At 41.8% G+C, this 26,256-nt stretch overlaps 1 protein-coding gene and 1 long non-coding RNA gene across 2 annotated transcripts in view; one reads left to right on the top strand and one right to left on the bottom strand.

Annotated features, from left to right (window-relative positions):
* The window catches only part of CDH13 (cadherin 13), a 599,046-nt gene that overhangs the window by 228,732 nt on the left and 344,058 nt on the right, over window positions 1–26,256 (top strand). The window contains exon 4 of the mRNA XM_083752927.1: window positions 16,249–16,365. Within this exon, the coding sequence (XP_083609053.1) occupies window positions 16,249–16,365 (117 nt within the window). The remainder of the gene's footprint in view (window positions 1–16,248; window positions 16,366–26,256) is intronic.
* LOC310850965 lies at window positions 3,791–6,263 on the bottom strand. Its single transcript, XR_014567514.1, has 3 exons — window positions 6,200–6,263; window positions 5,167–5,229; window positions 3,791–3,889 (listed from the first exon to the last, which is right to left on the bottom strand). It is a non-coding gene; the product is annotated as an uncharacterized lncRNA (long non-coding RNA).

Genomic DNA, 26,256 nt, shown 5'->3' with positions numbered 1-26,256 from the left:
GCACTGAAGTGTGTGTGGGAGGGGACTAGCCTACTGTACAAAGGCAAATTGCACATTTATCACTCCACACATCATTAGAATTCAAATACTATGATCCAACTCACTGCTATGTTCACTTGCGTTTTGTCCAGAAGTTGCAGGTAACACAGAATGTAGCAGCCTGGCTCTTGATGGAGCATCCTATGAACCTCTGCTTAATGACCTGAACTGGGTGCATGCAGCCAACTTCAATGCCTTATTGTCAAATCTGACCCTCCTGACCTCCCACACCTTGCACGTCTTTGCTTTAACTCTGATAATGCCTCCTGCTTGTCTGGATGAAGGATAGAGACGTGTGTGTAGAAACCAGCCCACTGTACATAAGTAAAATTCACGTTAATTTCTCCACCTACATTTGCCTCTGGCCCTGCTCATGACTGGCATGTGCCCCTAGATGGCTGCCCTTCTGAAACTGCAGTCTGGAGGAAAAAGGTTTCCAGACCTTTGCTACAGAGTCTTGCTTACCCCTGATCCTCAATCTTTCTTTCCCTGTTAACTGCCGTACTCTCAGTGACACCCTCTGTCTGGCACAATTTTTTGCTTCTTTGTTCAATGCCGCTCTCCGTGCCTCTCGCTGGAAAGCTGTCTTCAAAGAAAAGAGAAACTTGTCTTTGTTATATTCCAGAAGATTTCACTGAGAAAAGCCTGAAAAGGTACGTCGTGACAAGATATCATTTGAAGCCCCCTTGAGGATGGCTGATGTGATGAGCCAGCTTGGTCTGAGTAACTTTTGATTCAAATGTGTAATATAGAGAACAGAAGTGGCAGTATGAAGGAGGGCTTGGTGATGGTGTTTCTTTGGAATCCAATATTTTCGGAGGCCTGCCTCGGATATAAAGATCTAAATGCCTTTGAAACTCAGAAGGGGGTGAAAAAAAGGGAAGGGAAAGCAGAGTGTCTGAAATTTTAAAACAGAATCTCTTTTATTACATTCATCTGTTAGGAGATGAACCAGAAATACTGGATGCTGCAAAGTAACTTCAGTCTTGACTGTATTCATTATCTGCCCACGAGTGACAGGACTACTTCTCCTTCTCTCTGCCACCATGCACACTCCTGGTTTAAACCTCTTTCTAATTAAGAGGCCATAATAAGCACAAAGGGATAACTCTTGATTAGTTGTCACAGCTGTGTTTCCCTGAATTGCAAACACAACAGCTTGGATACTAGGCTACAGGGGAAACGTCTGCTTTTGTTGAGCCACAACAACATAACCCATCTTCTTGTGGGTGAAACACACTCTACAGCATGTGCACCAAAAGAACTGAGTCCATCCTGGGAGGGGTGCCACTGCTACCTGTGATTTTGTCTTAAAACAAGAGCAGCAATAGCAAAACAGAATCAAAATTCTAAATAACCTCATTTAAATAAAGAGGGAGAAAGCTGGGTGTTCAGCTATTGTTGGAACAAAGGAAGCTGCTTTATGCTGAGTCAGACCAATGCTTCATCTAGCGTAGTATTACCTACACTGACTGGCAGCAACTTTCCAGGATTTCAGAGAAGTTTGTCTCCCAACCCTACCTGGAGGTACTGGAGATTGAACCTGGGCTGCAAGGCAGATCCTCTACCACTGATATATGGGGCTTCCCCTTATAGATATCCATCCTGGGCTTTTTACTTCTCTGAGTGGCAACTGAATTTTACCAGTTGCTGCTTTGAAATGGGGATTGGGAGAAGTGAGGCCAATTTCCCTTTCAGGTATTTGGGAAATTCCATCCAATGTTCCCACCATTCTGCAGTGTAAAGCAGATGTAGAGGTGGAGAAGGACATAGAAAAGGTACAACAACAAGGAAAAAGGTGCTGTCCCACCATCTATTGCTTGCATACTCCCTTCTTGACCTCTCCAATCATTTCCTACTTGGAGAAGAGAAAAGGTACTAGAGATGGAGAACATGATAGTGAGAATAGTTTCTCATTGGCCAACAAACCACCAATGACTGACAAGCTAGTAATTGATGAATGAGCACCTGGGTGGGGGGGACAAATGCCAGTTGTGGCTACATCAACAGACGTGACTTTTATCTCTGAGCAGCAGCCTGCAGTTGAGCCATGCACAAGGCAGAGCTTCCTACATGCACATGTTTCCATCTGGGCAAGCTAGAGACAGGAATCATTACTGTTTGCTGGCCAGGCAGAGAAACTGGAGCAGGGCCAGTGAAAGGTGTGACCTGAGAAGGAGGAGGTGTGGCCTGGGGAGAGTCTGGAGGGCCACATTTACTCTCTAGGTCTGAGGTTTACAATCTCAGGAGCAATATGAAGAAGGTGGCTGCCATGAGTTGAGAGCAGTCACTGCAACAAATATTTTTATGGGTAAATGGTTCCAGGCAATGCCAAGTGAATCAAGTGATACATAAGATTTTCTAGTGTACACTCGCCCTATATGGCGGAGAGAGCACCATTGTTAAAAAAGAAGGAAGGAAGGAAGGAAGGAAGGAAGGAAGGAAGGAAGGAAGGATCTAATTCAAAGACTCAACTCCCACCTTCCCTGCTGGTTGGGACTGATGAGAGTTATAGTCCAAAACAGCTAACAATCAGTTATTATGATCAACAGACCTGAAAGAAGAACAAAAAGAAAATCATATAAAGCAACATAATCTTAAGTACAGAGGAAAATACAAAAGAAAATGTGTATATAGTATGCATATACACAAGATAGCAAATGGTCTAAGTTGCCCCCTGCAGCTTTGCATGGTTAATTATCCCCTTTTTCTCACTGTCACTGATAAAATTTGGCCACTACTGATCACACCTAATGTATCCTCCTAGTTTGAAAACATAGGAAAAGTCAGAAAAACAAGTCTGTCCATCCATCTAGCCAGTCTTCCTATCTGATCTGCTCACTGGGTTGCCTAATTTGCATTCTGCCCTATTCAATTATGAATGTTTCTGCTGCCAACATCAACCATTTTTAATTGTGAGGGGGTCTTTGATGCATGCTTTCCTTTCTTGAAACACCCTGAACAGTTGTCTGGTTCCAAACCATCCAGTGTCTGCCTTTTAAGCAGATGAAATACAAACCAACAACTCTTGTTATCTTGGCTTTTCCACTGCAATAATGAAGTATCGCAGACTCATAAAAGCAAACCATTTCATGTTTTGCTTATGCCACTCCAATGGGCGAGTTGCATGGGATGGTCCAGCTTTTCCTCTTTCCCACAGCAGCTCCCTGATGAAGACTGGCGGACAGAATTTTGGGCTGTGAACCAATGTGTACTCCACCCTGTTCTCTTGGCAAGAGGTGTAGAGATGGAAAATATGGAGAGTGATGTTCCCTTTCCTTTAAAGGGCATGGCAAAACATTCCCCAAGCCAGCTGTGCAGTCCAGCAATCTGGATGCCCAAATAACCTCTGGCTCATTTGTTGGAAATATTTTGCAAATAGCTATGTGGCAAGCACTCAGGCTGAGAAACATAGAGTTATGCAGTCCAAGATCTCTCTCTCCATCTGCAAATCAATTGTTTATATGCTCAGTTTACTTGTGATTATATTTGGAAAGGTTCAAAGTTGAAAGCAACTTTACAAATTGTGTGTGTTTTCTAGGCCACAGTTCCAACAGAGGGACCAGTATCAGTTGCACGATACATTTTAACTCATAGTTACTCAAATGTTTGTGCACTTTTGGCTCCGTCTAAACTAACTTTGTCCCCTGAGCCTATCATTGCCCAGGTAGCTCTCTCTTCAGCAAGCAAAATGTGCAGATTCCTCTCATGGACATGCATGCTGCTCACACCTATCTGTGTAAACCATGGTGGTGCCCTCCTGATGTTGGATTACAGGTCTCATCTGGCATGGTCAGTTTTGGGGGATGTTGTGAGCTGTAATCATCTGGAGAGTTCCACCTTGTCTATCCTGGGTGTAAAAAATCTATGTATTATGGTGCTAAACTTGTCTTACACTGGCATTAGAAGAATAGAGTATCTCCGATCTCTTCCTAGGCCTAGCCAGCCAGAGAAGACAGGGGTAGATACAGTTGCTGTCACCAGGAGCTTTCATAGATTCCCCTTTCCATGGTTCTGGCATGGAAGCTATGCTGACTACAATGCTAAACCTTTGTGACTGGAATGAATGTGCCCATCTACTGCAGGTCTTTGTACACACAGTGGTCCATTGGTTTAGCTTGGCCAGTAGATAGCTGGATAATGATAGGCATGCTCAGTATGGAAAGTGTCACATGAACATCATTATTGTTCCTCTTATGTTTCTGAAATGTATATATCAGTTGGGGCTGTCTTAATACATTTCTCAGTGGAGCACTGCTCATGGTGCTATGCTGGGAGAACCTAGTTTATTTGCTACCGATGCATGGTTATGTGGTACATTATAGTGGTACATAATATCTTGTACTTCAAAGGTTTCAGAAGAAGTCACATGCCCCACCCAGACAACCTCCATCCAGGCAGAGCTTCGATTTGCAGCCAGACTGTAGCCTGTGCTTTCAGAACAAACTAGGCCAAATCCATTATCTTGCTTACCTTCACAAATCCTTAAAAGCAGCCAGTCTCTGAGCAGCTCCTTGGGCTTACTCTGAATGGAAGAACCTACAATCTTAAACAGTATTCAGATTCCCATTTACTGTGCCCTCCCTGAATTTCCAGGGCTGGGCTTTTAATCCATTTTCACACACCATTATCCTAAATGGATATGTATCCTATATTTTGTGATAAGGTAGCACTGTTTGTGATGTGTCCTTTCTCACAACAGCTTCAAGCCACTTGGAGTTCATGATAAGCCATTCCTAATTTGTTTCTAGCCAAGGTGTAAACACCTTTGCATAAGGTTAACGATATCCCCATCCCATCAGTGCCTGGTGTGTTCACAACAGAAACAGATCTGACACTAATTAAGCCCTGATGATAGGAACAGCTGGGGGGGGGGAGGAAGCTGTGAAACACACCATGGGGATGGACAAGAGCTCCACTGTGCCTAAGGCAGTAATGTGAACACACTCTTAGTCACCAACTGCCCATGGTCAGAAGAAACAGCAACATCACCTTGTGTTTGTGTACATAAACACCAACATATTCCTAATCATAATATACATTTCTCTCCCCCTCCCAGTTCATAAGGACCCAACAGCCATGCTGTTTACTGCTATCTGTTTAGAGATCTCCTCCCATTGGAAATACCTCAAAGGTTCGTCTCTGATGGGATGGCAAGGGAAAGTTTGGGATCTGGCTCTTTCTCAGCATCTAATGCAACACAGAAAGGTTGTTAGAGATCAAACTAAACATGATCATTTTGACAAGGTATGGCTCCCATACATCAGCCATGTAAATAGAAGTGAAGTCAATGTCAGACCTCCAGCCACTCCTTCTTATTTATGGAGAGGCTATGTCATGGCCAGTTGAAGCCTTAGCAATGCATTCAGTGATTTAGTTACTTGCTGCCCCCTGCTCATTTTTCCTTCTTATGTGTGACTGATGTATGCACTCTATGGGTTTTGCTGAAGTTGATCAATGCCATTTTATTATTATTTCTTAAAAATCTACTCCCTAAAATTCATAATGTACATTTGTATGGATTTTATTTCTAAGACACTTAGGGAGTCACTCTTGGTTGAAAAGCTGGGTCTAAATAAATACATTTAGCCTGCATATCACATTCTCAACAATTTGAGAAGCAGGTTGTGTCTGAGGATCCTCCATGGAGCAGTTTGGTTGCCCACATTTGTTCCTTATTTGGCAGAGCAAGTGCATAGCAGAGAGAGAGAGAACATTTTAAAAATGCAGTCAGGGTAGAGGAGAGAATTCTGAGTCAGGAAATATATTCAATGATACACCATTAGGCATTTTAGCACTGTAAGAAATGTTAATGCATAGCAGGCACATGGGATTTGATGCTCAGGCTGGGGCTTAGCATTGCTCATGGCAAAAGACCAGTCTTCTTGTTTTTTTGAAAAGGACTTAGAAAATGGCATAGTTACATAAACTGCCCTAAAATAACTTTTTTTTTCTTTTTTAAGGAAGAAGCTCCACGAGTTAGAGAAATTCTGTCTGCATTGCAGTCCATGTTTAAATCCAAGAAATCATGGGTTACAAATTAGTTTAGCATAGTTACAATCTTGGAAGCTGGAGATACTGTCTCCTTCTGTCTCGTTCACACATCACTAATATAAAACACGCAGATCCCATTGATGAAGAAAAAATGTCAGTTACTCACAGCTTCTTCATATTTAGAAGAATGGCTTTGGATTCTAAGCTCACATGGTAGGAATCCGTTTTGTTAGGACCCATGTTAGGAACCATGAAGGGGAGGAGTCTATAGGGTTCCGTAAACAGCGATTGGTGAGGTGGTAAGCATTCTGTTTGCAGACAGTAATATGGAGAGGAGACTTTCCAGGTTCCTTCCCTCCCTTCACCACCTCTTGTAGTGATCAAGAACCATTCACCTAAGCAAGGCCTCAAGTGATTAGAACACGGCAGGTGCTAAACCCATCCCTGAGCTTATCTTTGTGTTTTGTAGCTGGAGTTCATTAACTTGTCAGCACTGATTCCTTTTGAGCGATGTGGAGAAATGAAAGCAGTGGGTGGGTATGGAGGAGAAAGTGCCCTGCTTTGAGTCTGAAGCCATGCAGATGCAAGCTCAAAATGGGCTTCCATAAGGCAACATGGTTGCATCATGACATTATAGCATAGGTTAGTGGTTTTCAGAGTCTGGTCTTAGGAAGCTTGAGATTCTTGGGTTTGCTCATGAGCAGGGGTGGGTGGAGGTAATTACCGTACTTCCCTGAAAGGCAGCTTCACATGCACTAGCTATTTATGAGAGACGGTTCATGTCTTCTATTAAGTTGGACCATTCTCCAATGATGAGGGTGAAGTTTTTGTTAGGAAAAATGCCCGGGAAGGCCACCAACTTCCCAAGACACCAGGGCGGCTCTCCCAGTCATTCTCTGGCTGTAAATCTCCCTCAGTCCAGAGAGACTGGTGATAAGTGACTCCTCCCTCCTGAGAGGAGCACATTTGTCTTCTGGCAACTCATTGCAGAAGAAAGAGACAGTCAGTAGCTCTAAACTACTTCATTTTACAGTCTATATACAAAGAATCCATCAGCGTGTCTGTGCTCTCTCAGCAGCAGTACAGAAAAGCATCACACAGAGAAGTGAAACTAAAGTTCCAGCAGTATTGAGACTTCCTGTCTCACGCTCTCAGACACTCACATGATATAAACAACATAGTGCTACATACTGGAGCAGCACAGGTGGATAAAAATCCTAACAGCTTTCACATGCTTGAGAATTGCATCCAATTCTGAGAAAAGAATTAAATAAAAAAATTGTCCAGTAGCACATTAGAGACCAACTAAGTTTGTTCTGGGTATAAGCTTTTGTGTGCATGCACACTTCTTCAGATACACTGAAACAGAAGTCACCAGACCTTGATACTGCATATAGTGGGAGGATGGGGTGAAGTTTTTCTCAGAAGGGTAGTAGGAGATGGGTGATTGACTCTATGGGTATGGTAAACTTGTTGACGACTGTTAATGACTGCAATTAGTCCTACAGGAAAAAGCAAGGGATAGTATGCAGATGACCAAAAATAGCTTTAGCATATGTAATGAGACAAGAGTCCAATATCTTTATTCAGACTAGGTCTCAACATAGTTTTCAGTTTAGTAATAAGTTGTAATTCAGCAACTTCTCTTTCAAGTCTATTTCTTAAATTCTTTTGTAATAAGACAGCTACTTTGAGATCCTGTATTGAATGTCCTGGGAGATTGAAGTGTTCTCCTACTGACTTCTCTGTCTTGTGATTCCTGATGTCAGATTTATGTCCATTTATCCTTTGGCATAGGATTTGGTCTGTTTGTCCAATACAGCCTACCTGAATCAGAGGAAAAAAGAAGAAAAAAAGAAAAGAAAAAAGAAAAGAAAAGAAAAGAAAAGAAAAGAAAAGAAGAAGAGTGTAGTTTTGTTGCAGATCTGCAAAATTGCCCAAAGAGTAGTTTGCAGCGCATTTGGAAGATCCTTCTCATGCATATGTTCTAAGAAAATATTTAAGAAAGCCAAATGATTATTTGGGTGCATTCTAATATGGGAGATATTTCCTGATTATAATGCTAGTGGTTCTGTGCCATTTTCTAAGGTTCCTTTCACATTGCAGTTCCTGTTGCGTCATAGAACTGTGGCTTTTTGACAGATAGTCTGGCATGTCACACTAAATTTAATTCACACTAGTGGACATGCTGTGAGACAACAATGAATGTCATTGGACAATGTCATCCCTCCTCCACCCTTTCTGCACATGTATGCTCCTGTTCCCGCATAATGCTCCCGTGAAAACAGCAAATGCATATTTCAGCCCCAAATTTCTTCACTTTGCTCCCACATTTTCTGGGTTAAGGGAGCCGGAAATTGATTCTGGAATCAAATCATGTGGAAATGAATAGTAAACATGCACTACCTTCCATTAGCTTACTGGAAGTGGCATCCACATCATGTGGAAGTTCAAATGTAATGCAGAAATTAACAGTTAGCCGAACATCAGGGAAATGGAATAAACTGTGTGAACAAAGCCTTCAAGGAAAATTAAAGCAAGAGTCTTCTTTGCACATCCCTGTTGGAGTACGTCTGCAGTGAAGCATCCATCTCTCTGGCCAAGCCTTTGCATCTGGCCAGCATGTTATCCAGACTGCATGATGCAAAGTTGCACCCAATCTCTTTGCCAACATTTGCCCTTATTTGTATCCCCGAGCAGAATTGCTAAGCTCTTAGCACCAAGCAGTTAATGCCCGTTAATTAATTTGGATAGAGGAGTAAATGTGTGAAGTGTGAAGTGGATTGATGCACTTACATTTCCTAGTTCTTTGGATTCTGTTTCAGAGTTTAGCTTGTTTCAGAACGAGCAGTTTGGCCTTGGCCTCCTTCTATGTGAGCATTTTGTCTTCATCACGGACCACCACTTCAACTGTCAGCCCTGGCAGGCTTGGCTTAGAGTGGGAATACAGGAGCACCGCGATGAGCATTCATTCCTTACGACCCTCTTCTCAAAGGCTGTTTTTGGCAGATGCCAGTAGCTAAAGTAGAGAAGGTCAGGATCCTCTCTCGATTACTAGACCTCCTTTACGATTCGACATTCAGACTGCAGCATGGAGGAGTTCGAAGAAGAGCTCTTCCACTCAAGGCCCTTTTCAGAGAATGCCTATGAACTCTGACAAAATGAGCCTTTCACAGAAAATTTGACATTTGTATGCATTGCAGTGAGCATGCTTAAAAGAAACAACATTAAGTTTGTGGCTGGGATGAAACAAACTTCAGGGTGCAACGAGCACCAGTAGCGATGGTATCCTACTTGAACACACACACACACACACACACACACACACACACACGATTGGTTCAGAAGACCCTTCTTTGAATAAATGATTTATTCCACAATCTGAAACACACTTGCAAGGGAGCAAACACGATTGAATACAGCAATACTTAATTGCCAAGTATCCATATATCAGAATGAGGGTTTTTTTTAGCCATGTTGCCAGATTTTGCATCTGCTGGCTCGGAAATAGCCATCTCAGTGGTTTGAAATATTTGCCCCAAATATGAGACACAGGCTCTATGAGGTTGTTTCATGCCAAATCAGCCCATTGGTCCATCTAGTCCAGATTCGTCTGCTTGGACCAGCAAAGTCTCTCAAGCAGACGTAGGTCTTTCTCAGCTGCACTACATGGAATCTTTTTAATTGAGGGGGATGGATAATGAACCTGAGCTCTGATGAGGCCAAAGGATGTGCTCTGCCACAAGAGTTGTGACAAAGCACCAGCCCCATCTTCCCTGCCCTTTCCACCATCTGTACAAAGAAGCTGTGTGTCTCATCCCTTTTTGTCAATTCCTGGGCATAATACTGTGCAAAAACAGACTCTGCCAAATAAGTGAGAGAGAAAATGAAGGGCAGGGGGCATAAATCACTGCTAATACTGGTTGAGTTTTAGGGTACTAAAACTGATTTTTCACCAAAGGCAGGGAGCTGGGTGCACCACTGTGACTTCAGGGATACAATCGTTCACTTCACCTCACCCGTCTAACCTGCAAGTTGATGCCACTTGTTATATCTTGCTGTGTTCCTTTGTTTAGAGATGGGGATATTTCTGGTCGCAAGCTATCCATCGAACACCAGAAGGAATTTGCAAAGTGCACCCGCTGCGTGCATGAACTTCTCTTCTCATTATATTTGTTTAAAGTGGCTTCCCTGTGCACAGATGCCAGCAGTGCATCAATAGACCCAGATGGATCATTTTTATTTCAGCACAGACCTAGACTACCAGGGCCCTGTATGGCAGAGCCAATAAAATATCTAAAAGTAATTTTTACATGCTGCACTATTGCTTAAGGGAAACAAGAAATTGCTTTTGTGCTTCATTCTCATAATGGAATGAGATCCATATTGGACAATGCACACACATTTATATTTACTTTTTTAACATATAGATAGATAGATAGATAGATAGATAGATAGATAGATAGATAGATAGTGTGGGTGGAAGGCACAATCAGTTTATTTATATATGACATTCTCCAAATATACAGGTGTGCTCAAAGTGGTTTGCAAAAGCACACACATGTACAATAGGACACACCTTACTTTGTAGTTTTGTTTTAAAGTTTTTAAATATTGTGTAATATTGCATTTGAATATGAATGTTGTGTTTTAATTATTCTACCCCAACCTGGGACTTTAAGGTGGAGGGTGGGAAATTAATTGCAAGAAGAAGAAGAAGAAGAAGAGTTCAGTTAAAATATATTCAAAGGAAATTGATTAGCATAAAGCTTACCATGAAGTCAGTTAACAGTCTCCCAAAGTTGGCCTAAAGGAGGGGTGTCAATAACAATTATTAGATTCCCCCATTATAGTGAATGGGGTCTAGAGGACTTCATTGTCTACATAGTAATGCAGTAAGGTAAAGGTAAAGGGAACCATGACAATTTGGTCCAGTCATGGCTGACTCTGGGGTTGCAGCGCTCATCTCGCTTTATTGGCCGATGGAGCTGGCGTACATGTGGCCAGCATGACTAAGCCGCTTCTGGCGAAACAGAGCAGCGCATGGAAACGCCGTTTATCTTCCTGCCAGAGTGATACCTATTTATCTACTTACACTTTGACCTGCTTTCGAACTGCTAGGTTGGCAGGAGCAGGGACCAAGCAACGGGAGCTCACCCCGTCGCGAGGATTCAAACCGCCGACCTTCTGATCGGCAAGTCCTAGGCTCTGTGGTTTAACCCACAGCACCACCCGCATCCCTAATAATGCAGTAACAGGTTGCATTTTTTAAAACACTGTGCAGGAGGTGGGGGTGGCCTGAGAAGAGTCCCAAGGGACCTGGAGGGCTACATTTGTCCTGCTGGCCCGAGCTCCTCACCACTACTCTGCATTTTATTTATATATTTATTTATTTTATATAACCCACCTTTCAGCAATCATGGAGCCAAAGGCATCATACATGTACTTCCAAGGTGGCCACCCATTCAAGCACTGTCCCAGACCTGCTTAGTGTCATCAAAGGAGCAGCCTCATGCACTTTCAAACCATACCCTGTGGCCATCTCCTTACTGTCTAATCTATTAGAATTTCCAAGAAATGTTTCTAAATAATCTCTGAACTTCTGGCTCCGGGAGATACTTCACTGGGACATATGGAATCAAGAAGCAAAGAGAATTTATCTGAAAGCCAGTGCTAACATTCCCAGTGAGGAAATTAATTGCTGCGGTATATTTTTTCAGGGAAATAACCTATATCTACAGTTTAAGGAAAGAATATGAGAGCAATAGGAGGCGTGAAACTGATTGACTGATCACATTTCTTTCTCCAGAGCTTCAGACAATGAAGCTGCTTGGAAACTAATGAATTTGAGCTGAAACTGCATTCTATTGAGATGTATGCGGCCATGGCATTATGACTAATGGCATGAGACTGACAAGATGTAAATCATTTACTGTGCTGTGTAATGCTCAAGTCTCATTCAGCTTGCCTTACAGATATGAATCATTTTTAACTAGACTAGGGAATGCCCCCACAAAACATTGATTAAGGGTAGAAAGATCTGAGATCCTGACCTACGTTTTATAACAAAGTATGCAAACACCTGGAGTGATTCCAGTTGACATTTTGGTTGGTGAGATTCCATGACAGAATCTTAAAAATAAGCTGGGTTTTACTGCTCTGTGACCATTGCACCACCAGAACCATTAGATGCGAAAATCTTAGAACATTCAGAAAAGGGTGGAAGATTGTTGTGCCATAGAAAGAATCATTAGAGACTTCACTCTCTTAAGCATCCTGTGAATGGAGACAGACCATCTTACTAAAGTGTGTCTGATCTGCATGTGTGTGTGTTTGTGTGTGTCCCCAAGACTTCTGTGCATCTCTGTTGGGACTCAACTTCAGATTGCTTATTGTAGTATCTGGAGCATCAAAATAACAGATTGTTTGGATGCCGTCTTTCCATCTTTTATGACATGGGTGGCTAATGGTAGTGCTCTGGAATACACTCATCGGATCCAGACACCATGGCCCTTGGGAACTGGATTCTAACATATGGAGGATGATAGGTTAACCACCCCTGTTTTATGGCTAGTCTTCTCCTATATCTGTTGGGAGTTGTAATTCAGTAACATATGGAGGGCTGAAGCTTCCCCAAACCTGCTTTAGAGGATGGTCCAGAGTCCTTCAACTAGTTCTAAAAGGGCAGAATCTTTCAAATCTAAATAATTATCAAGTTTATTTTCTTATCTTGGGGGGGTATGGGGAGGGCTGGGAGTGTGAGGTGATTGTACCTGAGTAAGATTTCTGTAGATAGGTCTGGATTATTATTTTTTTAAAAAAAACTTTATTCATTGATCTGAGATTTATTTGAACAACTGTTCTTTTTGCTCAGTTATGAAGCCCGGAGCACTGCAGAGTCTTTGAGAGGGCTGTTAATAAGAACAAAGATTTTTAATGATTTGGCAAACATTTCTGAAAGTATTAACTGCCAATATAGAGTCTATGATAACAATCAAGTGGTGCTTGGGATAATTTGTACTTGGCACACTTGACAGATATTAATTATGTCCAACAGGATCCGTGTGAACTCCTGGCAGGCAGGGAAGGTATTGCGACACAGACAAAATGATTTCCCAGTCATCCAATACAAAATCCTCCTCCGGAACTGCACTGATAGAATGTTTGTGTGTGTGTGTGTGTGTGTGTGTGTGTGTGTGTGAGAGAGAGAGAGAGAGAGAGAGAGAGAGAGAGAGAGACAGTGGTCCATCTAGCTTTCAGGTTGGTACAGAGAAGAAGCAGGTGCTGAAGAAGTAATTTATCCAAATCTTAGTCTACCTTGTGGTGACCAGAAGCAGGGGAAATGACAAATATTGGCTACACTGACTGGCAATGGTCCTCTAGGGTTTCTTGCTTCTCTCCCTCTATATCACTAGTCTCCCATTCTCCCTCTCCTGCCACCACAACCTGCTGGGCCCTTCCCTGGGATCGTCTTCTCCCCATTCTGTGCTTCCAAAGGCTCATCATGCTCCTGGCTCTGCCAGCCCCTGACATCCCACACATGATGTTAGCTGTAGAGCAGGTGGGCATGGCTTGGTTGAAATAGCATTGTGGGTCAAATGAGGAGGCCTTGAATGATTAATTAAGCTCCCTAGCCCTGCTCTAGACTCTTCAACTAACATCATGAATGTTAGTTTCCACTTTGCAATTTCAATGGGTTTTTTTCTTTCTTGCAGCTACTTCATAAACTTATGGGGAAGGAGCCACATTCCTGCCCCAGATCTACACAATCAAACCTAATATATAGCTAATCAACATGGAACACAGCTTCCTGGTCAGCCATAATAGGTTACTGATTGCCACGCCAATGATGATTCCAACTCTTATTGTGACAAATAGGCAATGGCCCAGCTGTCTGACTCATACCCATGATGGCTTCTAATGAAGTTTTCCTTGCTAAGACTAATGGTGTCTGCTACCAGGAAGTGGCCAGGTCATTCATTCAAATTTTGAATGTGTTAGGATCCCAAAGAGACTTTCCCCAGCAAAAAATAAAGAAACAAATAGAATGGAGAATTCTACAGCAAGGGGAAAAAACATTATGCCCAAGCAGCATTCCACTTTAAATGGACTTTAAATCTGTTTAGTTGGAGTCCACAAAAACAATTTCTGTGTCACTGTGAGCATGAGCCATGATGACAGACAAGTTATTGCTCATTTTCAGTAGGAAATCAAACACCTTGATACTATGGTGCTGGAGCGAAAATGTTTCTTTTGAAAAGTGCTTTGTGATTAGCATGATAGTCAAAGGATATGTGTTTATAGTATGTGCAAAATGTATGAAGATACACTGAACCATTAATCTGTCCAGATCTGCATCTCTCCAAGATATTAAAGGGGGCTTTTTCAGCCCTCTTGATTGAGACTTTTCCCCCTGCCAAATTTGGAGTGCTAGGAATTGAATGTATGTACTCATCCACTGAGCTATACCCCTTGACTTTTGATAAGATTTTTGTGGGACATAGGTCCTTGGTATCCAGAAGGAATTCTTTTGTTAAAAGGGGGATTTTTGGTTAATTTTTGTCATCACTTATGCTGGTGCTGCAATCTTGTTTAGGTAATTAGTATTGCATACATGTAAATGGTCCTGGATTGACTCCCAGGAATCCACAAGGGTGGATGTTGTTGTTGTTCCTACTGTTTTTAATACAGAAGTTTGATTCATGTAAGTCTTCTAACCTCTGCCACAGATACATGGCAGCTGGGTCCCTCTGTCTGTCTTCACTTTCAAAGTGGATTTGAAAGCTTACTTCTGCTGCATCACACATTTTGCCTTTTCGACAGACTTCAGTTTTCATTGACACATCAACTGTGTGTCTTTGCATGTGTGTGGACTCTCTCTCTCTCTCTTACACACACACACACACACACACACACACACACACACACACCTCCTTGGAGAGAGTGAAATTAAAAGGCAAAGCATTGCAGTGCTCAAGATCCTCAATATTCCATACAATGAAAGGCTAAAAAACCAAGGCAACTGTCTGAAGATGGAGGCAAATTCAGTATTAGCATGAATCTTTCATAAAAAGTGGAAGGTGACATATGGTGGCAAGAGAAGATTGTGCCTGTGCAGTTCTCCTGACCAGTGGTGCAGCTAAGGTTGGATTTGGGGGCTAAAACCCAGCACCAAGATCTAGGCTAAAATAGATATGCTGGGACATATTAATGCTGATTATTACTAGGAGCTGGGATCTATTAATGTTGTTTATTACTAGGAGTTGTCAAATATGTCAATGTTGGTTCTCTATGTTTCTCTTTTTCTTGTCATAAATTTAGTTCTTCACATTTCTGAAGCACTTTGTGATTATTATTTAAAAATATACCTCACAGAAATTTGTCAGTGTTTTGGTGCGAACTTCTGCTAATAAATACATTTCTGCATGCATATTTGACTAATATACACATTTCTGCAAGCAGTTTCACTTAATATAATGCATTTTTGTATGTTATTCTCACTAACATATGCATTCATATGCACACTTTCTCATAACATATGCATTTATGTGCACATTGTTTTGACTGGAGAAGCACATCTATTCTGAGTAGAATTAGCATTGGATCCAACCCTTGCTTCAGAAAGTAATGGCAAGTTCCAACATACAATGTGGGATATCATTAGACATCCTCTTCTGAGACATCCTGATACATGAACACCCATCCAGGATGCAGCCAACACCAACATTCTGTGTTCTTGCAGGCACAGTTGTACTCTTACTTCAGAATTGTGACCCACACACTTCTGCAGTCAGATCAAACAGGCTGACAGTCTCAGTCACTTATGCTGGCATTTCTCTTCCCATACCTTCCTTCAGCTGAAATGGAGAGCTGCTAATATAATCACTACTGCTTTCTTGACACAAGGTGGTTATAGGGATGCAAGGTGAAGCATGAATTATCTGTCATTATTGACATTCTCATAAATAGGCCAATCCTGAAGATTTCACTTGAAGAAGCTTAATAATGATCTTCATTAATCAGAAGCCTGATCCTGTGTCTTGAACTAACAATACTTCTACAGCTAATGAAGGTTGAGAAAGTCTATTAGTAGGACTCTGGCTCATGGATGCTTTTATTCAGAAGTAAAAAATATGTGCAAGATGGATAATAAATTATGCTGTCCTAAGAAGCCTTGGGCTAATTAATCTCATTATTCTTTCCTTCTTTCTTTAGGAAATCTTTAAGGCAGAAGGCAGCCTTGGAATTGTAAGGCAAAGAAGGTCCATTGTGGCAACTCCAATCTTAATTCCCGAAAATCAGAGATCTCCATTTCCAAGGCCCGTGGGCAAGGTGAGTGATAAAATCTGCTGGCCTTAACCCAAATTGATTGTAACCATTTGCCTTCGCAGAGTTATCCATGGCCACCACCAATGTGATTGAGTAGATCTTTCTTTCTTTTTTAGTGTATTTGGATTAGTGGTGCTTCTGAATTTCCTCCAACCCAATTTATCTCTGAATTTTAAAGTACTGAATGACCCAGTCTTATTTTCAGAGTGAAATCAGTGCATTAGAATCCTCTATCTTATACTTATACCAAAATGCTGGGAAGAACATGTGCAAGAATAGTTTGCTGCAGATTTTATTTCCTTCAATTTATTCATAACTTCTCCCACTTTCCCTGCTTTTCTGGTTCTAGTTCAGTGGTAGCGTATATGTCTTGCATGCATAAGATCCTAAGCTCAATTTCTGGAAGCTAGGACGAATAAGTATCCCAGTGTGAGTTACTGGAGAGCCACCCAAAACCATAGTGGTCTAATTAGTACAGTGGAATTCCTTGTGTTAACATGTAAATAAAATAAATAAATAAATAAATTAAATAAATAAATACCACCACTACAAAAAAAGCAATATTGATATAACTACATGCATGCTGAATTCCTTTTGTGTGCTGGCTTACCATCATCCACTTGTAGTTGTGCATCATGATTAAAACTACAAAAAGCCCTATTCATGTGGTTATCTAGCTGGCTGTGTTAAATTCCTTTTGAATTTTGTTTTACTGGTCATAGGAGTTCATGTGAACATCAGTAAAGCACCATACAAAAAGAATATTGATCTAGTCCTAGGTATGGGCTCACCAAAATGGTTTTTTTGCAGTGTTTTATATGCGGGCATCAGTAATGTGGAAGATAAAAAAAATGGTGAGGTGAAGGGAAACTGCAATTAACTGCATGTGTTTCAGTACCAAAATTGATTTTAGGAATTCTTTCATCAAACTGGAATAAAGGAGAAGGTAAAACATCGGCAAAAGTGAGTCTACAGAATAATAAATAAATGGAATGCTATAAATTGACTCTTGCCTTATTTTGGAGAGAGAAGCCTGGTGTTTGTTTGTGGAATGGATAGATTTTTTCATTGGAACATCTAATTTGGTACAGAAAGTAATTTCCACTAATTGAGATGGGTTCCAATTGCCATATCTAAAGCCACACTAGCACACTTACTTCTAAAATTCCTATATGTGGTTGCAATGGTTTGTGTTTTCAAGATGTGGCGGCAGAGTTCTTGTGTGCACTAAAGCACTTAACAGATTTGTAAGAAGGAATTGTTATATATATATATGCACATCTGGCAGTAAATATGGGAAGGTGCCTCATTTGACCTTTTTCACAGTTGCATTACATTTGAAGGGCAAAGCACTTATGAGATGTTTATCAGCAGCTCTATATTCATCCACCACAACACCCCTCCCTTTTTGTCAAATTCAGGAAAAGGTTGCTTGGAATACCCTTAACACTTCAAGTGGCAAACTCAGCCCTTGAATCACAATACTTATTGTTGGATCAACTAAATCAGATGCGGGCTAGGGTGACATTGCAACATTGCCATACTCAAATAGCTGGATGTAATAGGGAAGAGTTTTAGACTTGGTTATTTCTGTATTCAGTAGGATTTTAACCCTGATGCATGTTACATTGCTGTGAGAGCTGGTGGACTTTAAGAACATATGAAGCCCCCTGCTAGATCATAAAGTATTGTTTTCCAAGAAGAGCTGAAGACAAGAGGTCTTCCCCCTTGTTGCTCTACCCCAGCCACTGGTACTCACCAACATTCCTCTTGATGTGGGTCCCACTTGGCAATTGGTTTAAACTAGGGTTTAACCTAATTTGGGTCTCCAACTGTTTTTGGACTACAACTCTCATCATCCCTAGCTAGCAGGACCAGTGGTCAGGGATGATGGAAATTGTAGTCCAAAAACAGCTGGAGACCCAGGTTTGGGAAACACTGGTTTAAACTGTCTTTGTACATAAAAAAAAGACCACGAGCCCTGCTCAGTCAGGTCAAGAGACTCTCTTGTCTGGTATTCTGTTTCCCATAGAGGCCAACCAGATGCCTCAGATTAATCTGCAAGCAGGATGTGAAGTCTTCATGAGAACATGGACAGTATGAGAACCCAGGATGAAGTGCTTTGCTTTAAATGAAAGCAGTTAGAGGGGAAAGTGTGTTACTATCAGTGTCCTGGTCTTTGAGAGGCCAAGGCTCAGAAGAAGCCTAGCCAGATGCCACCAAGAGGCCAAGTCAATTGACTGTGTCGGTAATCCAGATCCCCTGCAGCTCCTTGGGGAGATCCCAGGGTAGCTATACCAAACCTTGTCTCTGTAAACACCTGAATCCAACTGAAGTCTTCTGTGTGTTGATTGAGCTTTAGTTTAGTAATCCCCACCTCCCTAGGAAAGCTCACTGGCTGGTTTTTAAAATAGCATCACCTGATTTTGCAATCTTTGGCTCCTGTGAGTGTGGGGAGATTGGGTACTGTGGGAGACAGTTCCACTGAATCAGTTGATGGCAGCAAGGGTTTGTCTTCTGGCTGGAAGGAGCCTTTAAAAAGTGCTTTGGTCAGATACCAAAGTGGTATTGAATATCTAATGCAGGGGGAAAAGAAAACCCATGTGGGGGCTGAGACAGTCCCAGGATGCATGATACCACAGGTTTGCTGAACTTATCTGAAGTTATGCAGGTATTGGGACAGGGGTATGCACTTGTGAAGTGTTAGCTTTGTTACTTGCTTTCCTTTCTAGCAGGCCCATTTGCTTCATTTCCCACTTGATATTGTGGAAATTGTTTTCTTTTGTTACTGTTTCATAAATGTTTATTTATTTATTTATTTTTGCTTTGGCACTGATTACAATGGAGACCTGGCCAATCTCTACAACTTTGGAATTTAGCATCCAGATGGCATGTAGCTTGCAAAGGGGTGTTGCACTGTTCCTGAAGGAATCAGACTTGCCAAATGCAAAAAATTCATATTATATAAGCAAATGAAAAGGGTGCGGTGGGGTGGGGTGGAGGTGAGGGTATCCTCCAAGTTTCATGTAACTTCCAGGGACTGCTGGGAATACAAGGAATGCATAATAGAGGCAGGACGGCCAAGGCTGATCAAGAGGAAGAGGGTTAACAATTTATGGGGATTTGTGCCACCAGCAAAGAAGGAGCCAGGGCTGGTAGAAGGGAAAGAGATTGGAGAGGTGTAGGATGTGTCAGCCAGTTGCTTAGTCAACAGAAATGTGTGTTTGTGTGTGTTCAAGTGCACCTTAGGACCTACTGTAAGTGTGTGCTCTGTCAATAAAGAATTAAACTACCAACCATTTGTCCTCCTCAGACTGAGTGTACTCAGAACAAAAACCTTATAACTGGAGAGTTGGAAGGGATATTGGAGGTTATATAATGAAACCCTCTGTTCAACAATGGACCTACATTGCAGCATGAAACAGCGTTATGTCTGTCAGATGGCTGGTCAGCCTCTGTTTAAATACATTCAGGAAAGACAACCCCATCTCATCTCTTGATAATTTGAAGCTACTGTAAAACAGTTCTTACAGTTCAAAATTCCAACTACTGCTTAGCTGTAGTTCTATACTATTTCCACTCCCTGGATAGGAGGAGAAACAGGGAACAAATCTGCCCCATCTTCTGAAATGTAGTTAGTGAGATAAACAGCTACCATGGCCCTGCTTAATCTTAAGAACAGAGGAACTGCCTTATACCAAGTGAAATCATTGGGCCATCTAGCTCAATATGGTCTACACTGACTGGCAGCAGCTCTGGGGTTTTAGACAGGGAGTCTCTCTCCCAACCCTACATGGAACCTCCTGCATGCAAAGCACATGCTGTGCTGCTGAACCACAGGCCACCACCATATTCTTCTGAGCAACCCATCTTGGCAGGCTTGGAAAACTACCCACCTGAGCAGTGACTTTGCATTTTGAGGATAATATAGGAATAAAGGAAGCTGCCTTATACTGAGTTAGACCATTTGTCCTCGCACTGAATGGAAGCAGCTCTCCAAGGTTTCAGGTAGGGAGTCTCTCTCAGCCCTACCTAGACATGTTGAAGATTGAACCTGAGAGCTTCTGCATGCAAAACAGAAGCTCTAACTACAGAGCTATGGTCCTTCTTAGCTGCCTAGGATAGTGTTTGAACAGTTAAACCTGCCTTATGCTGAGTGAGACCCATGGTTTATTAAGCCCGGTGTGGTCTACAGTAGCAGTAGCTTACTAAGGTTTCTAGCAGCAGTCTTCCATAGACATATTTGGAGATGCTGGGGATTGAACCTGAGGCCTTCTGCACACAAATCAGATGTTCTGCTATTGTCCTTGTTGTTTTTTTCTTGTCTAAACAAACCTATTTCTTCAAACCATTCCTCAAAGGACTTGGTATCAGACTCCTCACCATTCCGGTTGCCCCTCTATGGACCTGATCTAGTATGTCAGTGTTCATTTAACACAATGCCCAGAAGTGGACTTAATATTCCAGTTGTGACCTCAACCATTGCTTCATATTGGAGAATGTTCATGCCTCACCACATTCAGAACACTCAAAGATCCCCCCTCCTATAGAATTTTCTTGGAATGTATCAGCCTTCATTCCTCATAAACCTAATGCTGCGCCTCTTGGCAGTTTCAGGAAATCTCTCCTATGAGGAAACAATGGGAAAACAAAAATGAAATGACTTTTGCTTCTACCATTCATGTATTTATTTCCATTCACTTGTCATAAAAAGACATCAGGAAGGAATGGGGATTTATGCATTCATTATTAATTTGCTTTACAAGTAAATAAATATCAATGGTGTGCCCAGGCCACAAGTGTTTACTTGTACTGTACCTGTGAATGTAGCTTTGGGAAGCAGCTCAATCTGTTTCAGAGCCACAACATTTCTTTACAATTTGACTTGTTATTTGGGACCAAATTACATTTGTTAAAAATGAAACTCTTGCCTCCCCATTCACTATAATGGGGAAACTACAAATGGCTATGGTTTTTGTTTGTTTGTTTGTTTGTTTTGCTTTCACAGAAGTGAATGAAATTTGCAGGCACAAGAGTCCCTCCACATTCAACTGAGCCTGCTAAATTGTAGGCAGGTAGATACAACAATTTTATTACAGGGCATCTTTAAAGTTCTATACTATATATGATTCTCAAATGCAGAAACTGGTGTGGAGTGGGGCATTCCACTAATTATTTTTTTATCAGGAAGACTGAAATTCTCCAACAGTTCAGTCAAGTCCTGAAAAAGTACTCTCAAATTTTCAACCAAAATTATTTTCATAGCAAATTCAGTCCAGCTTTAATTTGCTTTTATTTGCATTTCTGGGCTGCTTCAATGTAGCTGATTGTTGAAAAATACTGGACAGGGAAAAGAAAGTACTTCTTCACACAGCAGATAAACTATGGAAGCAGTATAACTCTAAATGCCAATTGCTGGGAATCACAAGTTTTAAGAGGCAGTAGTGCTCAGGTTATGGTTGCAAGCTTCCCATGGGCATCTCGTAGACCACTGTGTGAACAGGATGCTGAACTTGATGGGTCTTTGGCCTGGTCCAGCAGGGCTCTCCTCCTCATCTTGTGTTCTTAGACTTCAGGCAGCTGATTGAGTGAACACTAGACTGCAAAAGATTGTCTTTGGTACAGTGATGTGTTGTGTGTTTCAATTTGAGAATGGGGGCATTTGCTTTTGTTTTGTTTTCTGCACTGGCAGAATCTCAGAGAAACCAAAGAAGAAAAAATGTGCAGGTGAGCCAAGCAGCTTGGGTGTAATAAAAATGTAATATTGAGTGTTATTGAGCTTGCTCCCTATAAGGACGTACACAGCTGAGCTGATCAATAAAATGCTATAATGAGTTATAGTCATCAGATTGGAGTGGGGAAAATGAATTAGCTATAACTTCATACGGTCATTTTCAGAGAAGTTACTTGTCTGGAAAAGCTACTTGCTGGCAATCTGTGCTCCTCCGGCAGGAATGCAGTTACAAACCACTTCTGTGTCAACAAGGAATAAAGACAGAGCATCTCTTGTTCCTGAGCATGTGGCAATGTGACAGAAAGCTACGGCCCGTGTCCTCGTGTAACTGGAGACTGATTTGAGCTGCCAGTGGCTGAAGGTCTCTTCCTCTAGGGAGTTGGACACGAAGCTGCCTTTGCTAGTGCAGTGGCTATGAATACAAATTGCACGGTCGAGCTACCTAGTGTTGTAAGAAGAAATGCATTGCACAGTGGGCTAATGGCAAGTCATTGGCTGGATCCAGACATATCAATATCAGTCTGACAAACCATGATTTATTGGATGGAAAAGAAGTGTTGTGCATTGGTACTTCAGCCCCTTACATGCCTTAACACAGGCATAGGCAAACTCGGCCCTCCGGATGTTTTAGGACTACAGCTTCCATCATCCCTGACCACTGGTCCTGTTAGCTAGGGATGATGGGAGTTGTAGTCCCAAAACATCTGGAGGGCCAAGTTTGTCTATGCCTGCCTTGACACATTGCTTCTCTGTACAGTATTGCTAGATGTTTGAACTCTGAAATTGTGGCTTAAGCCTCTGGTTGGTATGCAGATTACTCAGAGTAGACACATTAGAATTAACGAGCATGATTAAGCAGCTTTCTGATGAGGAAAGGCTGCAGCATTTGGGGCTTTTTAGTTTGCAGAAAAGGTACATTAAGAGGTGACATGATAGAAGTGTATAAAATTATGCATGGCATGGAGACGGTAACTATATTCCTATAGCTAAATGGGCAAATAGTCTGACAGGATAGAAGGCAGTTTCCTTTGTTCCTGTAGCAAAACAAAGTACTCTTTGGCGTATCTACTGTTCTGAGTTTTCAGGTGTTTTGACTTGCATGTTGATGTACAGCTCTGGGCTCAAACCTATAATGCTCTGATGCCTGGGTCCAGGATATGCTTATTACTGATGAATCTCATCCCTATAGCTTCTTCCAACATTAGCCATATGTGTGTGGATGATACACAAGCCTAAGGCATGTGCTTCTGCTAAAAACTGGAGAGCTGTGCCTTAAAAGCTGACATGCTTGAGTGCTCTGCTAGATGAGGCTAGAGCGTGCAATACCTTGCATGACTGAATCTTACATGAGTACAACTTGATTTGTGCTTGCAATTTCCTCACTAATAAACATACAACATGTCCAAACTTAGCTAGGACTAATTTACGACTGTTTTGATGAACTGAACCACTGCATCAAATCCCGCGGACGATACAATGTTTGGGAATGGCCTTTCTTCCTTTAAATAATGCAGCCTAGAGACTATGGACTGGAGGAGAAAGTCAATTCAGTTTGCATTTAAAGACACTTTTGCACTTTCTGAAACAATGTGAGAATGGAAGCACAACTGTCCTTTGAAATTTGCACTTATCTGAATTTCGTGATGGAGTTCTCTGACCTACCAGCGTTTACAGAAATGCACTCCATTGCTTGTGAAATGTGTACAAAATACAAACATGCCTTTACTAGAAGAAGCTCACAGAAATGCTGAATAATTTTCATGAGATTTTTTTAAAGAAATGCAAATTACTGCAGAAATGTGGAGAACTGAATAACTTGGAAAACTGAGAGAAGCTAAAAGTGAGGGATAATAATAAAAGTAATAATACCATTTAATGCCAAAATAGGCTTCTAAGCAGTTTACAAGTATAAAATCAAATTCTATTAAAATATAAAACATAATTTGAATACACAATTAATGTTTGCAATAAAACAATTCAGTTAAAACAATAGTAATTAAAACAGGACACACAGCTCAAAAGATCAAGGGAATACATATGTAAACAAGTGAAACTTCAAAAGTCGGTGGAATACCAAGTAGGATATAATTCAACGGGGTGTATTCTATAACACTGGTGCCACCATAGAAAAGGTCCACCTCTTCATCGCCACACACCGAATTGTGGTGGCGATTTTTTATGAGCTTGAATGTTGCAATATTGGACTGTTGGTTTCTGCATAACTCTTCTGCACTTGAACACTTTGAGTTCATCTTCACTCCCTGAAGCTGTTCTTTAGTTCTGCCATGTTTCCTGTGGCAAAATGAAGGAGATGTTTCCTTACACCAGGAGTGGTCAACATGGTCCCCCCAGATGTTGTTGCCTACAGCTCCCATTACATCTCAAGTGGCCATGCTGGCTGGAGCTGACGAGAATGGGGGTCCAACAATATCAGGGCCTCACATTTCCCCAGACCTAATATAGACATTCTGAAGAACAGCCTGATTTCTTACCCAAATGCAAGTTCACCACAAGCAATGTTCTTGTTGCATCATTCCTGGCTGGTCACATTTGCTTTGGGAGTTTTCCAACCCTCTGTTAATAACAGTAAATGGGAATAACTAAGCATCTGCCTTTTTGAAAGCACAGAGGCAACATTTTCATAAGCGAGATGGACATTTGTGTTCTTTAATTATTAAAAAAGAAAACTTCTAATTAGGCAGCACAACAAAGACACAATGCAGAGATCCATTTCCTCCTTTATATTATTGCCAGCCTCTCCTGTGTGCCTAGGAGCCAGCTTATTGCTTGTAACTGACTACCCCCTTCCTCAGTATCTCTTAATTAAATAGCTATCAGACACCAAGCATGAGCCTGTGTTGATGGGCCTGGCCATTTAGCAGACCTTACACTTCTGCATGTGAGGCAGCATTCTTGTGGGAAAACAATGAGATTAAAATATTTTAATACACTCTTGGCAGCACTTCCGCTCGACGTCCAGATGGCCTGGGTTACCAATGTTGACGGGTATTATTGATGCATTTCCTCACATTCTCTTGCTGATACAAGCAGAGGGATGTCATATTTGGGGGCTGGCAATTTTTTTGGTCTCCATCCATATGCTACTGTTACAATTTATTTGTCCGCCTCAAGTAGGATGAAGTATGGAATAATGGGATGCACCGTACCCTTTAATTACTGGGATTGTTTATTTGTCAGTTGCTCACGAAGAATGACAGATATTTATCCTATGACGAATGGAAGGCTGGTGGTTTTATCTTCTTTACCTGGTGGAATTGTGTTTTGCCAATTTCTTTTTATATTCTATCACATGCAGTTAGAATCAGACGCTGACAGTTATGTCAGTCAGGAGCTGGATGTCTCAACTTGACGCTGGAATCATTTGAGCATAGGGATAGTCAATGTAATGCCCTTCTCCAAATGTTGTTGGACTGCACCTCCCATCATGTATGTGTGACATTATGCATGCAATGTGCACACATCACATCGCCAGGTGGTGGCCAAATGGAGAGCCCAGCGTGGCATGGCTCAATGGCTGGCTCCTCCTGTGAGAGAGGAAGATGCACTGCACCGGGCTCCCCGCTTGGCTGCCTCCAGATGATGCAACGTTGCGTGTGTATTGCAGGTTATGCATATGACATTACACACGTGCAATGCACATTGTTGGGAGGAGGCTGAGTGAGGAGCCAAGTGCAGCGCAGCTTCCTCTCTCATGTTTGGGAGGAGCCAGCCATTCAACCTTCTCCACCCCCTCAACATTCGGGGGCCTGGCACCCTCCCAGCAAATATTGAGGGGGCCAAGGACCCCTCCACTGCTATGCCATATTCAGTTTTCTCTGTGTCCTAGCATGGTTTGGGACACTGTCAGGACCTGCCAGGAGTGGAATCAAGAACCGTTGGCTTTGTTTGTTGAGATACCAGAGCTATTACCTTAGGCAATGCATCATTGTTCGGCTACCATGAGATAGATTAGGCTAAGACATGGGCTTGTATAAAATGCGGGTTCTACTCAGAGTAGACCCATTGACATTAACAGGCATGATCAATGGGCCAATTGATTTCAGTAGGTCTATTCTGAGTAGAACGGACGTTGGATGCAATCTGTTGTGACTGAGATGGGTTTTGAACCCAGGACCAGTCTAAATTTGACACTCTTGCCT

The sequence above is a fragment of the Podarcis gaigeae genome (genome assembly GCF_964106915.1).
Source record: "Podarcis gaigeae genome assembly, chromosome: 8".
NCBI lineage: Eukaryota > Metazoa > Chordata > Lepidosauria > Squamata > Lacertidae > Podarcis > Podarcis gaigeae.
This window is presented reverse-complemented; position numbering and strand designations above follow the sequence as displayed.